General features: G+C 37.6%; 1 protein-coding gene across 1 annotated transcript in view; it reads right to left on the reverse strand.

Moving 5' to 3' along the window:
- Positions 1-5,512: 5,512 nt before the first annotated feature.
- Positions 5,513-17,345, reverse strand: part of LOC135094936 (uncharacterized) — a 61,638-nt gene continuing 49,805 nt past the window's right edge. Inside the window, exon 6 of the mRNA XM_063995450.1 lies at positions 5,513-7,121. Coding sequence (XP_063851520.1) covers positions 5,976-7,121 — 1,146 coding nt within the window. The 3' untranslated portion in view covers positions 5,513-5,975. The remainder of the gene's footprint in view (positions 7,122-17,345) is intronic.

Raw genomic sequence — 17,345 nt, forward strand, 5'->3', positions numbered from 1 at the left:
GCGCTTTACGGGCCTTAATTACGCAGTCGCAGGAAGCTCACTACAGTGTCAATATAGGGTTAATAATAATACCAGAACCAGGCCGAGAAGGATGTTATTTAGATGCAGGAAGAGTAGATAGGGACAAGGAGGATCCTACAAGAATTAAGTAGTAATGGTGGCCAAATACAGCAAGGAGTAATATTACTTCCGACTTTCTACCCAAGCGACCATGTTCGCACTCCTTCTGCCCGTGACCTACATACAGACAAGACGTCGGTGGTTGTCCTCCGAGTTACGCGGTCGGGACACCCACTGCCAGGATATGGGTTATATCTCGCCAATGAGTATAAGAGAGTTGAATAGAGGAGAAGAAACGACGAGGGGAGGAGACCACGAGGCGACCAGGCCCATGGGGAGACGCAGTCACCCCAGGTCATCCCAGAAGTTGCAAGGTGACCCCACACCATCCCACAAGTCCTTGAAGGAAAGCCAGGCCTAGTCTTGCGGACTCCACCCCTCTATAACACCATCACCTCTACTCCTGCTACACTGGCCCTGCCAGGTAGTTAAGGCCACGTAGTCCCAACCACACACCTCACCTGGACCCCTGCCTGCCTCCATCTGCTGACCCAGACATCTTCCAAACATAAAAGTAAGATGAGCACTACTGAATCCTTAGTTTTGTTAGCTAGCTAGTTTAATTAGGTGTCATTTGGTGTAGATAGGAATCTGCCTTGGTCTGCCTTTTTTTTTTTTTTCTGTTAACCTTGCTGTGACTGTGTTGGTATATTTTTCTTAAGCTGTGGTTGACTTTGAGAGTGCCAATAAAGTGTTTATTTTCTTTTTTTTTTTTCTTCTTTTTCATTATTTAATTAGGTGTCATTTGGTGTAGATAGGAATCTGCCTTGGTCTGCGTTTTTTTTTATTTATTTATTTTTTTTTATTTATTTATTTTTTTTTTTGTGTGTGTTAACCTTGCTGTGACTGTGTTGGAAAAATTTTCTTAAGCTGTGGTTGACTTCGAGAGTGCCAATAAAGTGTTTATTTTCTTTTTTTTTTTTCCTTTTTCACTTGAACCAGTGCTTTTTTTTTCTCTCGGTATTTAACTAAAAATTATTTCAGCTTTAATTTTATATATTTTATATATTTGTTTATTTATTTTTCTATTAAATATGTGATCAGGAATCTGGCCCAGTACAACAAGGCAATGTTGTATCAGTCTCAATAGTTACTTTTATTATATATATATATATATATATATATATATATATATATATATATATATATATATATATATATATATATATATATATATATATATATATATATATATATATTCATCCCACGTGTACTATGGCCAGCCAGTCCTTCACCTCTCAAGGGATTTTCACACCCACTTCCAGTCCTTAGGGATAACACCTGCATACATGTTTGTCTTCCCTCCTGGTCATTTCTACTCCTTCTCTACCTCAAGGATACTTTACACCCACTTCCAGTCATTAGGGATAACACTTGCGTTTGTTCCCCTTCTCTACCTCTCAAGGGAATTTCACACCCACTTCCTGTCCTTAGCTCAAATAAATACAGCCCGCATTTAGCGAGCTCAATGTAACGGTGTCACATAATTAATAATAATATGTACTATAATGCCTTGCCTGATTAGCAATATAAGTGTATGTATACATATATATATATATACTTATATGCATAAGTGTAGATAGTGGGTGTTGGCGGATAAGGGTGGAACGGATATGATCACGCCACCCTACGTCACACACACACCATGGAACTTTCCATACTCCTTTTATTGCCATTGGTAAGTAATCGGTAGTACCTACATTATAGTATCTAAGTATTCTCCATAGTTAATCTCTCCCTAATGTATTTTGGCATGTATTACTCTTAGCTATAAGTAGCTTTTCCCTTGCCTTATTTATGTCATTAGAGAGTTATAATTATGAATATATTCATGTACTGTGAGTGCGGTCAACCCGCCCCTATTTCTACTGTCAGCACTTTTTGAAGGCGCTAAGCCGGCTCCGGCAGTCTCTTGCCAGGGTGTAACGCTGTACCACTCAGAGGACATCAGTTGTCCCGTACGCGCCACACCCTTCTCCAGAACTCTGTACATATATCTAAATATACCTATTTTTATACGTTCACCTTTTGACATTCACCTGAAAACCACAAAAACTCACCAAGAGTGACTTTACCTATTATACAAGGGTAAGAAACTAATGAACAGTGTCCAGCGGTAATTAATAATTCAAAACCACTCTGGAACATTTGGTGGCAGCTTAATGAGATACGAACAACTAACTCCAGTGCCAAGTGCAACAACAATAAACAGTGGTTGAAAGTGAAGTTGTGAACGGACACAGTGAATGGAGAAAGCGGCAAACAGTGGCAGGGTAGTGAGGAGAGTAGAGGAGCGAGCCGGCATTGTTTACAGAACTTACGCTGACACACCAAAATACTCGCACCCGGCCAAGAGCGACGCACCTAACGGTCTCGCCTTACTCACCCAGCCTGCCACTCCCAAGATTCACTTCTCCTTGTTATAAAAAAAAAAAAAAAAAAAAGAGGAGACTTAAAAGACTCAGGGAGAAACCTAACAATTATTTTGGTTTCCCCTCGGTCTAATTACTCGTCGTAGATTCTCGGCGAAGACATCATCGGCGCAGACATTCCCGGCGCAGACCAACACATCTCCCAACTGCAGGAATCCTGCAGGATTCTACAAGTACTCTATTATCCTAAGAGGTGCCATGGCGCTTAACCAGCTGAAAATTTAATTTTACTTTTCTTGCTAAAAATGGAGAAGAATAATTCCACATGGCCTTTAGCTAGGACATTAAAATTGTATCTTGATGAAAATGGTATCGTTAGAATGGCTGAAATCATGGTAAAGGGACAAAGGACTCTTAGAATTATCAATAAATTAATTCCGCTGGAGTGCTCTCTCAAGCCTACCCCAAACAACTCTGTTTAGGTCAGCAGACCCGGAAGGTTGCCTCAGGTTTGGGAGAGTGCAGATTCAGGGGAGCGGATCAGGCCACCCCGAGTAACATCTCAAAGGTCTTGGGATAGGTGGAGGAATTCAGGTAATACCCAGTCCCAGGATGTGGAAATTTCTACTGGTGTCACGCATAATATCAATGCCTTATTGGTTTATGATGCGATCTGTATATAAATTGTGAAGTTATATTAAAGGCTAATAAAGATTAATATAATACAAACTAGGTATTAGTTACCACTAAAAATAAACCGGGAAATAAATGTGAGCAGAAAGTGAAAATTTTTCTTACGTGGTTTATTGAGAACCAGGCTCTCCGCTTGGCGATTGTTGTCGGGAGCAATCGCCAGCTAGCTGCCGTCTAAATCAGTATCTTCCCCACTTTACAGCTTGCATTTGTAAAATTCACTAAGTTAATAAGAACTTAGAAACACGGAATTCTGGACAAGAGCAAAGATTTGCTGTATGTTACATAACATGATCAACCGCTGGTAATGGAACACCTGCGACTTTGGATCACCACCCCAGCCATCACAGCTCCTTGCTAGTCACATGTACAACAGCTGAGTTATTGGTTATTTATGATTATATCTAGCGATGTTTACTGTGTTAGAATGTTAGCTGTGAGACCATAGAATGAGTGAAGGTCTAAAAAGTTCCCACAAATACACTATTGTAATTCATAGAGATGAATCTCTATACCCTTGATTCAACTTACTCTATATTTCGGCGGATAAAACGATTCCCAAATTTTAGTTTAAATTTAATGGTTTTTAGCTGATAATGATGGCATGACACCCAAACTACCAAACTATATGTGGTGAAGTTTAGGTCAGTGAGCACCAGACAACTGAGGCAGTGATATACCAGTATAATGAATAAAATACCTCCTTCATCTTCAAACGCAAAACTAAACCTAAAATAAAATTCCCACCAGGTGCTTTTGTACATCTTCATGAAAAAGGATGGATGGACGAAGATGGTGTAAAATTATGGATAGGCAGTGTGCGGTACGATCAGTTTTCCTGAACATAAATAAACCCTTGCCTTGTGCAGCCTGTATGTGTCGAGCTGTCGGCCGTAATCTTCTCCTATACATCGTCATCATCTACATTGTTCTATCTTCTTTAACTATAAGTATAGTATTCCCTCGGCTATCGCCGGTGTTACGTTCCAAAATCCCCGCGATTGATGAAAATCTGCTAAGTAGAAACATTACTGTACTGTGTATTTCTTTATTATATTTTTAATTTATATACATTTATTTTATTAATTTTATATGTTCAAGGTCTTATAAACTCCCCATATTCTTATAAACTGTTTTTTACACTTTTAAACACTTTCTAAACTCAAACTTACTTTTAGACATATCCTTACGTATTAATAAAAATAATAGATTCGGTACACTCATATATATATATATATATATATATATATATATATATATATATATATATATATATATATATATATATATATATATATATATATATATATATATATATGAGTGTACCGAATCTATTATTTTTATTAATACGTAAGGATATGTCTAAAAGTAAGTTTGAGTTTAGAAAGTGTTTAAAAGTGTAAAAAACAGTTTATAAGAATATGGGGAGTTTATAAGACCTTGAACATATAAAATTAATAAAATAAATGTATATAAATTAAAAATATAATAAAGAAATACACAGTACAGTAATGTTTCTACTTAGCAGATTTTCATCAATCGCGGGGATTTTGGAACGTAACACCGGCGATAGCCGAGGGAATACTATACTTATAGTTAAAGAAGATAGATGAGAGGTATACAACACAGATACATTTATATTGAGAGTGTCTCTGTGGTCGTAGAAAGATGGTGCAAATAAAAAAACTACAAATCAATGTGGATGGGATTTGAATATATTAATTTCAAGTGAGGTGGTACTGACACCACTGACCCAGGTATCTGGTGTTGCAAGTTATATGCCCAAGACACTGACCTTACTGACCCAGGTACTAGGACTCAGGCATTTACATTTGGGTTGTACTGTCATTGACAATGAACAACATGCGACCCCTCTTAGAATCTGATATGAGACAAAGGAGGAAAAAAAAAAAAAACCACCTGACGTTGACCACTTGCCTCATCTTTATATCCGATCCTGACCCTCCCCGGATTGAACCTCCCCGGTTGAAGTTTTGCTTCATATTGTGTCGTTACTATAAGAATATTTAAAAAAGAAACTATTTTCATTAAGACCAGTCTCCTCCACAAACATGAAAGCTTCATGTCTTGGGGAAAGAGCCCTCTCTCCAAATATCAGTGAGATCAGTTAGATGCGGAACTTCTCATCTTCCCCATGACAATGGAAGAGTTACCACTCGCATAGATCCACCAGACTGAGACACTATCAGAAAATGTCACACTGTAAAGAGGACCAAGCAGTCATCGCAGTAGTCATGTTTTCCAGGACATGAGGTTGCAGGGTTGATACATAGCTGGTGTTTGAGAAATGTAGCCACAGACATGGATATGTTGTATTAATATATTGAAAGCAGATAATGTTTGATGCAATATGATCATACAATAGTGCAATCAATTTGGAAACTTTTCCTTCTTGAAGTTGTCATAATTACCTTGTCATCTGAATCATCTACTATAACTTCCACCCATCTTCCCTATCCATTTCCTATCAAGTACAGTCAGAGAAGGATTATCTAAATTTTGAAACCTCCCAAGTTAATGACAGGATGGAATACAGAAACAGTTCCAGAGTTTACCAATAATAAAGAAAAGAAGGATTCCTAGTTTGCCTTATCTCTGAATGACGCTCTAACACTGTGTATTCCATAATGATTGCAAATGTTCCCTACCAAACCATTCTAATTTTTATCTGTAAACATTTATTGTCTAAGGTTTATTTTAAAAACATTTCCTTTAGTTTATCTTACACTGAATGGAAGCCACAGCAAGTTGCTTGGCATCATTTCTGGACTATGTCATTGCTCTGGAGATGTCATGAAGAACAACAACAATTTTATCATGTAGCCTGTGAGCTACTTTTTTGCTAATAGTTGCTGTGGAGTGAGTTAACTCCAAAAATGTTTTACCACGGACATCAAAGAAACCTAAGCCTAGTGGAAATATCTCTTTGTGAATCTTAACGTACATAGACATAGACGTTATGTGAGCTAACGTGCCAGTTCCTCCAGGGAAAGCAAATGGAGAATGAATATTGGAGAACATGTAGTCATGGGAGAGAGGCAGAGGATGAGCGTATTGCATCTCCTGATTGTAGCCTTCACTTCTGAGCATAGCATGCAGAACCCTTTGTTCACACATGTAATTTCTTTTCAACTTTCCACTGAGTTCAGCGTTCAGGTCTTTCAAATAACCCCAAAAGCGACCCTTTACGTCATGAGGAGTTACAGTGCTCTGGACCATTCGCTGTGCATGGTAACCAAGCACAGGTTTTGAAGTCTTTCCCATAAGCCGGCGACTGTCAACAGGGTGAATACTTGATATCAAGTAGTTGCTCCTTTTTAGCCCTGCTTCACGCACTACTTCAACTAAGGCTGTGTTAAAGACAGCAGTCATGAACGCGTTAGTGGAGACACCGAATGAACGACACTTGTGATCAATACTTTTCATTTCTTCTGCATCAAACTGAATTGGTGGAAGAAGATTTGTCCTGGGGCTTGTTTCACTCACTGCACCGAAAGCCTCAACAAGGAGAGGCACGTGATTGGTCAACTCAGGTTCTCGTAGTGCTGCTTTTAGCCGCACTGGATCATTTTCCAAAGCAGTTTTGATCCTGTGTTCCTCCTCTCTAGCCTCGATTCCATCACGTAATATGCCAATCTGTTGTCCATCAACATGAAGACCTTGAAGGAGGTGGTCTAAAATTCTGAATAATGACTCTGTTAAAAGCATCACGACCCTGCCATCGTTGGCTGCGTGATGCAAGGACAGCAAGAGCTTATGCTGATATGGAAACTTTTCTTTTACTTTAGGGAAATGACAAGGTGAATCTGGTGGAGAGGTCATCAGCCGAACCTTCCACAAAGGCCCGTTGTGGACGTCAAATGAAGAGCTGGACAAGTGGAAAATGTGCTTCCCCAGGTCATCCCCGCTGACGGACTGAAATGAAAATAAGTATTATTGTTAGAGAAGGATCGTAAACACACACACACACACACACACACACACACACACACACACACACACACATCTCCGTTGCGAAGGTGCCTCTGACGTTTTGCCTCCGCTAACTGGTGGAAACTGAGGAGGTATTATTCTGAATTTCAATGGAAGGACTACTGCAAAAAATTCAAGTCTGGATGATTCAGGGCTTGTTTCTTCCCTTTTTGCACCCTCCGACAATTTAATGACTTCTATTAAGATTAATGTTAACGATGTTGTCCATGCCCTCACTGACCTTAAGGCTGCATTCACAAGAGCCCCTTTTTGTGGTCAGCTGCCACCAGAAAAAAGTGGTCAAATATAGAACACACACACACGCACATCTATATGGCTCCACAAAAATGGTGGTGAATTGTGGTGTGCGGAGCCATTTTTCCGACCACACCACTATGGCCGGCCACAGTGGCCTGCGACAGAAACCGTTATTTCTAACGGCAGCATACACACAAGCCACTATCGGTGGCTGCCACCGTGCCTCCCGCTACTTTCGCACTGTCATGTCTTGTCTGTCACAGCATCAAGTTATTTTTTCCGTGAGTGGGAAGAATGGCTAAAGAGTTGTTTGTGAAATATTGATGGCAGAGGTGGAGAAGAGACCAGCACTTTACGATTTGAATCTGAAGGAATAGTGACGAGAATATTTAAGAAATATGTGTGGAATGTTTCACGCAATAGTCTGTTACTATCTATGGGGATGCATTTAGTACTTTCTGCACTTTTTGCCCTTCATCTTCACAAAAAGAGCGCAGATACCTGCTACTTCCACGAGATGTATTATATATGTAAGTTATCCATTAACTCATTTTCTATACCATAAGAAGTATCCAACGCCATAAAATAATGTTTCAGTCCTAATAGTGAGTAGAATCTCATGTTTCAGTCTTAACAGTGAGTTGAATCTCATCATATGGTCAATGCCCATTTATTTCAGTCATTTATTATTAAATGTTTAGTTTACTTATATATATATATACATATATATATATATATATATATATATATATATATATATATATATATATATATATATATATATATATATATATATATATATATATATATATATATATATATATATATATATATATATATATATATATATATATATAGCCACGCCCACACTCAATAGAGTGTACACAAAGGAAATGAAGGAAGTGTCCTTTTCCATCCACTCCATCCTGCGGCGAGAATGGGATATAACAGATGTGCCAACATTTCTGGGCTACAATGACTCCATATGTTTCACTTAGGTGTGTGAAGTGATACCAAAATCATCCCAAGCAGACGATACACACACCCCAGCAACCGACCACGTTTTGGTAGGCTAGCAACTACAGCCAACACGGTCCTGGATGTTCCAGCGCCCAAAGCGTTTTCGGTTCAAGAGTAGCACAGAGAAGGACGAAATGGGTATCTTCCTTTGAGATTTATCTCAGAGCAACAGGGGTAACTAAGGAAGACCAGAAGGCTGCACTGTTATTGCACATCACTGGATTGGAGGTAAAAGATATTTTTGTTGTTTGTCAGGCTTATGATGACCTCAAAGTTTGTCTCAGTGACTATTTTACATCCAAAGTCGTCATTGGGTATGAGTATTTTTTGTTTAGCCAATGTGTTAATGAAGCAAAGGAGAACATTGACACATTTGTGACTAGGCTCAAGCACCTTGCATAGACTTGTGAGTTCACTGACCGCAATGATGTCGTAATTGATCAGATCATAGCAAAATGTAATTCACATGAATTAAGAAAAAAAAAATTGCTCCAAGAGAAAAACCTAACTTTAGACAGTGTTAGTATTGCTGGAGCACTAGAAGCAGCTAATGCTCAGGCTCAGGTGATTGAGGGCAAAGCATACAGTAGCACTCAGGTTCAAACTAACAAATTATTAATTATTCCAAGAAACCACACAGTGGCAAACGAGCAAAAACACAAAGTCACAAGGTATATCTAAAAAGAGACAATCAGCAGTTGCAGCTAACAAAAAGCATGCTAACTCTCCTTCACAATACAAGGTGAAAGGACAACAACAACAAATGTTTCACACGTGTTACAGGTGTAGTAAAGCAGGGCACTATCCCAGTGACAGAACAAAATGTCTCGCCACTAACAAAGTGTTCTTGTGGTCGCAAAGGTCATTTCAACATTATGTGAAGATTTTGTAAAACTGAATAACACATAAATTTTGCTTCAACAGTAAAATCACAACCATCAGGGATGTGTGAACAGCAATTTGCTCTTCAAATCAATTTTCTAAGCACAAAGGATGAAGAAAGATTGATGGTAACGTCTACATAAATTGCAAGCAAATTGTCATGCAAGTTGACACAGCAGCAGATTTATCAGTAATGGCAGAATACATGACATGCAAGATTCCTGGTTTTTCCATAAAACCATGTCACACAGTTCTCAAGGATTACAATTTAAGTCCCACGGAGGTAATAAGTTTTGCCAAAGTACATGTTCAGTATGAACAACAAACAGCAGATTAGTATATTATTATTGTGAAAGGCCAAGGTCAGACACCAATGGGGTCTTAATTGGTTAAGACACATCAGGCAGAATTGGACAAAGCTATTTAGAATCCTGAAGGTTGAACATAAATCAGTTGTCCCCATTACATGACTATTGGTCACAGTTCAAAGAGATCTTCAGTGAAGGGACTGTCACGGTAAAAAAAAAAAAAAAAAAATGTGAAAGCATCCTTAGCACTTAAGTCAGATGTAACACCCAAGTTTTGTGTACCGAGACCTATCCCATATGCACGTAAGTCATCTATGGAATAGGATATTAGGTTAGAGTCAGAAGGAACATGGTAAGAGTTATGTACTCAGACTGGGAAACACCATTATTTCCCAAAGCCAAGAAAGACGGTGGAGTTCGCCTTTGTAGAGATTACAAAAGTTACATTAAATCCGCACTTGCAAGTAGCCCAACATCCTCTGCCTAATCCATCAGATATGTTTAAGGAAATGCAGTCTTCTCAGAGATTAACACGAAACAAGCGTTTCAACAGCTGATCATAGACGATAAATCACATGAATACTGCACAATAAATACACACTTACGATTATTTTGTCCAAAGAGACTGCCTTTTAGTGTGGCCAGTAGTCAATGGACTACTTGGTGTATTTTGTTTCATAGGAGACATACTAATTGTAGACAAAGGTGAAAAAGAGCATCAGGAAAGGCTAACAGCAATCCTGAAACGCATCCAAGTGAATGGTATAAAAATTCACAGGAATAAAATGCCAATTTCATATTCCATCTATTGAGCATTTGGGTTTCTCTATCAATGAAAAAGGGATTCACAAAAAAAATTACAAGGTCAAAGCAGTTCAATCAGCAAAAGTTCCTGATAATGTAACGGAACTACAGTCATTCTTAGGACTTTTAACATTTTATGGCAAGTTCTTAAGAAACCTAGCTACCATTGCAGAATCATTGAGGAAGGTCTTGCACTCGTATATGGTGTCAAAAGTTCCACATATACATACTTACATGGCAGGAAAATATTCACATTAGTGACAATTCACAGAACATTTTTTAGTTATAGTTTCCCTAAGTCAGGTCTACCAACTTAAGTGGCCCACAGACTACAATGCTGGGCTATCACATTAGCAGCGTACAACTACGCATTGGAAAACAGGCCTACAACTAAAATGGGAAATACAGACGATGCCTTGCTTACCTGTAGATGAAGTGCCCAAATATCATGATGTTAGTATTTTGTTCGTACATAGCTATAACTTACCTATCACAGCCAAGCAAGTAGCTCAAGGCACACGGCAGGATCCTACATTCCCAAAGGTATTGCTAGGTTTAGTTACTGGCAAAGATTAATTATAGACAGAAGAAATTTGTAAATCATATGTGGTTTTATGGTCAGAACTCAGTGTGGAACAAGATTGGATTTTGCGTGGGTCAAGAGCAGTCATTCCTAAACAACTTAGAGAACAGGTTCTTGCTTAATTACATGCTGACCACCAAGGCATTGTCACAGCAAAAGCAGTAGCCATAAGTTATGTATGGTGGCCAGGATTAGATAAGAACATTGAAATATGCATCAAACAGTTTGAATCATGTCCATCAGAATGATCCACAACCAGCATTTTTTCACCCATGTGTATATCCTAGATAAGCATGGCAAAGACTGCACTTTGATTATGCAGGTCCCTTTCCTGGATACTCATATTTAATTGTTGTTGATGCTCATAGTAAATGGCCAGAAATCATTCCATTTCAATCAACTACATTCACTAGTACAATCAGGGAACTTATGCAAATCTTTTCAGTGCATGGTTTACCAGAACGAATTGTGTCAGTTAATGGTCCACAATTCTCAGGAGTTCAAAGACTTTCTTAAAGTAAATGGCATTCAGCACATACAGTCAGCCCCATATCATCCTATTACGAATGGTGAAGCCAGAAGATTTCTACATGCATTCAAGAACATGAAATGTAGGAACGCAAACAGTACTAATGTACGTTCTAGCATCAGCAAGTTTCTGTTAACTTAAGAGAACTACTCTGCATGCAATCACAGGTATAGCAACTTTTATTTTACTGATGGGAAGGAGGATCAGAACCAAGTTAGACTTAATGCTACCAGATTTCCTTCGTGAACAGCAGAGCAAAGGCTGGAAGAAACTACAACACCAAGGTAAAATAAGATATTTAAAACTTTCTTCACAAGTGAGATGGTTAGATCATACTCTACATTGAACATGTGGGTACCAGGTGTAATTAAGTATCATGTAGGCAACATGCATTATGATGTCAATGTAAATGGTATTGTAGCAAAGGGACACATTGATCGGTTGCAGCCTTGGACCGGTCAGATAAACAATTCATCTTTACAGTAAAAATCCTCTGCAGATCAACACAGTACAGAACAGTCAGTTCCTTTTATCAATGATGAACAGCTGGTACAGACTACATTGCCTTCATCCCATAGTACAGTTGCACACAAAGTACATCCTGATAGGCTACCAGGGGATTACCTCCCGAGAGATTAGATTTATAAGTCACTAGTATGTAAGTGTTCCATGACATAGGTTTAATACTTTTGCATGCTCATCTCTACCTCAATGTGTCCTTACTTATTATTTAGGGGGAAGAAAGTGTTATATATGTAAGTTAGCCATTAACTCGCTTTCTATACCATAAGATGTATCCAACACCACAGTATTATGTTTATTATATTTCAGTCCTAAGAGTGAGTAGAATCTTGTCATATGGCATATGTGCATTTGTTTCATTTATTACTACATACTGATTTTACTCATACAATGGATTGTACACAAGGGAAATAAAGGCAGACTACGAAGTATCCGTTTCAATCCACTCCATTCAATCCACTCCTGCAACGAGAATGGATATAACAGATGTGCCAACATTCCTGGGCTACAATGACTCCATATGTCTCACTCAGGTATGTGATGTAATACCAAAAACACTACAAGATCTATAAACAGTGACGTCATTTGTGGCTACCACGGAGTGGCTTGTGTGCACAGTGCTCTGACACATCATTTTTTCGTGGTGACCATTTTCTGTGGTGGCCAAATTTTGTGGCAGTCAATTTTTGTGGTAGCTACTGACCACATAAAATGGCTCGTGTGAATCCAACTTAAACCTCGGAAACTTCTGGACCTGATGGGGGTCCCTCCTATTGTGCTCTTTAACTGTGACTCCGTGTTCGCACCTTGTCCTTTCTGCCTATTCTTTAAAAGGTAGAGTGCTCAAACCCTTCAGTTTACTGACATATTGTTTTCATTACCTGCGTTTGTAAAGTGTTTGGGGATATTACCAATAGTAAAATTCTTAAACATATATCTCTTCACGACCAGTATGGCTTCCGTCAGGGCCACTCCACTGGTGATTTGGCTTTCCTTACCGAGTCATAGTCTTCCTCTTTTAGGGATTTTATTGAAACTTTTGGGATTGCCTTAGACATATAAGAAAAAAAAGATGACAGTCTGGCACAAAACTTTAATTTCCAAACTACCCTTCTATGGCTTTATCCTTTTCTTTATAAATTTATCGCAAGTTTCTTTTCTTACCGTTCTATTGCTCCTGTGACAGATGGTCACTGTTCTCTCAAGCTTATAAACATTGGCCTTCCTCAGGATTCTGTTCTTTCATCCTCTTTCACCAATGATCTTCTAAGCCAAACTCATTGTCCTATCAACTCCTATTGTAATGATACCACTCTACATTTTTCCTGTTTCCTTAAATGTCGAACCTTAAGGAATTAAACAACTCATGCAGGAAAACCACAAAACGCCTGATTTCCGATCTCTCTAAAACTTAACTGAGGCAGAGCAAACTTGTGTTGTCTAAAGCCTCATGAACTCAATTTCTCCATCTGTCAGCTTGATACAACCTTCCAGATAACTATTTCCTTTTCTTCAATGACAGTTCCTTCTTCTGTAGTGAATATCCTCTGTCTTTCATTCACTATTAGTAAAATCTAGAAACTTCACATTCCATCTCTAGGTAAAACAGCTGTGAAGTTCTGAGTCATCTGTTAATTTTTCTGAACCTCACAAGTGTTAACTCTGTACAGGGACCCTGTCTGTCCATGTATGGAATACGCTTCACATTTATAGGGGTGCTCCAATCACACTGGAGTGGAATCAAAAACATGTCATCTTAACACCTCCTCTCTTCTAACTGTCTCCAGTCTCTCTCTCTTCATCGCAGTGATGTATCTCTTACTATCTTCTACCAATATATTCACTCTATATTGCTCTTCTGATTATGTTAACTGCATGCCTCCCTTACTCTAGCGGCTTCGCTCCAGAAAATGTTTTTACTATATCTCATCCCTATTCTGTCCACCTCTCTAATGTAAGTTAATGAGCATTATTAATCATTCGTCCCTTTTCTGGTAAATTCTAGAACTCCCTGCCTGCTTCCATATTTCCCTCCTTCCCATTGTTGGAACTATCGCGTAACCGCGAAATTAATGATGATATCAATTAGTTCAATTAAAATACTAACAAATCCGCACCATATCAAAGTGGATGAACCAATAAGGACTCCGGTTCTAGCGGATCCGGACTTCGGGAACAAAACCATTCTCGACTTTGCTTCACAATCCTGCAGTCACTTCCAAACAGCGGCCAGAATACCGTTCCTTCATCTGAATTAGACTCCAGCCAGCGCCCAACTCACAACAAGCTCCTCAACATTCTACCATAGCGAACACATCATGTCATAATTTCAGCTAAGTACTGTACGGCTAGGTTTTGCGATAGTGCCTGTAAACTGATAGGTACTTAACTCATCGTGATGATAATCCACCTAACTTAAGGTAAAATACTCTGCAACGAAAACAGGGTGTAACGTGAGTTTCCCTGCAAATACTGAAAGAGGTGAAAGAACTGTATAATTCTAAGTAGGGGAAAATGTTCTATACACATATGTATATTTCGGGATTTGTTTACGCACCTATTACGGGGAGCTGCGCGAAAATGTATAGGGCTCGCGGGTGTATTGGTACTTGTGTGCGCTATGAGGTGACGGACAGACGGTTGCATTATTGCAGCCTGGAAGGTGGCCACTTAATTAAATTTATGAATGGATTAATCCTTTTTTTTTTTTTTGCAGGCCGTGGAATACTAAATGTATCTTATAACAAGATGAAACAGTTGGTATTAAAAAAGCATGTAATTTGCCGATAAGCATTACACGACAACATTATTTGCGGTGATTAAAAGTACTCCTGTAAAATGCTACGTGGCATCATCAGAAGCGTAAGGGAGGAGGGGGAGTGGAGTCCAGGCGACCTTGAAAAAACAGCTGAGTGATGATACCACGTAGCATGTACGGGCGCGCGATACTTATAATCACCCACCAATAAATGTATGTCAAGTAATGCTTTATCGGTAAGTTACATGCGCCTATATACTATTTGTCTTATTATAAGATACTATAATAACTAACCCAGTTTTACAAAACATAAGATTAAACCATCTGTAGTTTGTCCGGTAGCACTTTCGGGGCTGGGAAGCAATGCAACCGTCTGTACTGTGCTGCCTGCCTCATAGCTACATGCATATACACCTGCAAGTGCCATACATTTTCAACTTCTTCGATGGGTAAACAAACGCCGGCTCCCCGTGCATTTATGTATCGGAAACCGTACCTACCCCGGCCACGTGCCTGCACAACCAACAGTCCCTCTCTCTGGTATCCGCGTGTTGCCTGCCTTTTCTACCGCAGAAAGCAGCAAACATCCCACCGATTATTTAGTGAGTACATTTATTTAATAACGTAGTGGTTTGGCGCTGCGCCACAATTTTCGAAGTAAATATAAGTAAGAATCACCACGTTCATATAAAGGATTCTGGGAATGATCATTCACATCCTTGTGTATGACCAACGTGAAATGCCGAGCCAAGCAAGCCACCGCACTAAGAACACTACAGAAAAATTAGAGTCCAATAATAAAAAAGAAAAAAAAAAAAAAAAATATATATATATATATATATATATATATATATATATATATATATATATATATATATATATATATATATATATATATATATATATATATATATATATTCCACAGAAAAGAGCAGAGCAAAAACACAAAGTCACAAGGTATATATAAAAAGAGAGAAAGCAGAATAAAAAAAATAAACACATATACAAGGTGAAAGGACAACAACAACAAATGTTTCACACGTGTTACAGGTGTAGTAAAGCAGGGCACTATCCCAGTGACAGAATAAAAACAAAAAAGTGTGAAAAACAGGTCATATACAAGAAAAAAAATATAAACAAAATAAATCAAAAAAATCAGAGGGAGTGAGAAAAAAGCAAAAATAATAAATAAAAAGAAAGAGATGGTAAGATAATAAAAAGAGCACAGAGCAAAGACACAGCAGCAGAATAAATAGAAATAGATAAAAGAGACATAAAATAGACAATTAAAGGATTAAATAAGGTAATAAATAAATAAAGTATATAGAGAGAGAAATAAGAGAGTAGATTATTATATATTAGAGAAAGGAGAGGTCAAGAAAGGGGATAAGAAGAGACACAGAAGAGAATTGGACAAAGCTATTTAGAATCCTGAAGGTTGAACATAAATCACCCCACACATGACACACAGTTCTTCAAGAGATCTTCAGTGAAAAAAAAAAAAAAAAAAAAAAAAACAAAGCACACAGCACTATAAGAGAAGAGATGTAGAGATAAATAGATAGAGAGGAAGAGAGTCATAGAGATAGAGAGGTAAAAGAGAGAGAAAAAGGAAAATGTAATAAAAGAGAGGTATAAAGAGATTAGAAGAGATACAAAATATATTAAAATGCAAATAAGATAAATAGAGATATAAGAAAAAATAGAAAAGAAGAATAAATCAAGAATAATACAATAAATCACAGATATAATACATAAATACACATAGAAATAAGAGAGAATGTCCAAAGAGAGAGATATATAGGGATAAGAGACATATAGAGAGAAAAGAAAGGAAAGTGAGAAAATCCTGAAACGCATCCAAGTGAATGTATATAAAAATTCACAGGAATAAAATGCCAATTTCATAGAGATATAATGAAAGGAAAAATAAACTAAAATAAAAAACAAAAAACAAATAAAATAGAATAAAAGGAATACAATACACAGATAATAAGAGAGGCAAGATAGAGATAAAAGAATAGAGAGAGAAGGAATATATAATAAAGACATATATATATATATATATATATATTCACATTAGTGACAGTTCACAGAACATTTTTAGTTATAGTTTTTTTTTTTTGACTATGCTGGGCTATCACATTTTTTTTGGAAAACAGGCCTACAACTAAAATGGGAAATACAGACGGTGCCTTGCTTACCTGTAGATGAAGTGCCCAAATATCATGATGTTAGTATTTTTTTCATAGCTATTTATTTTTCCTTTGTATTGCTAGGTTTAGTTTATTCATTATTTTGTAAATATTGTGGTTTTATGGTTTTGATTTTTTATTATTTTTTTTCTTGCTTTTTTTTTTAGAAGTTTATTGGTGGCCAGGATTAGATAAGAACATTGAAATATACATCAAACAGTCTGAATCATGTCCATATATATATATATATTATCCATATATATATATATATATATATATACTGCACTATATATATATATATATATATA

The sequence above is a fragment of the Scylla paramamosain genome, chromosome 47 (assembly GCF_035594125.1).
Source record: "Scylla paramamosain isolate STU-SP2022 chromosome 47, ASM3559412v1, whole genome shotgun sequence".
Classification (NCBI taxonomy): Eukaryota; Metazoa; Arthropoda; class Malacostraca; order Decapoda; family Portunidae; genus Scylla; species Scylla paramamosain.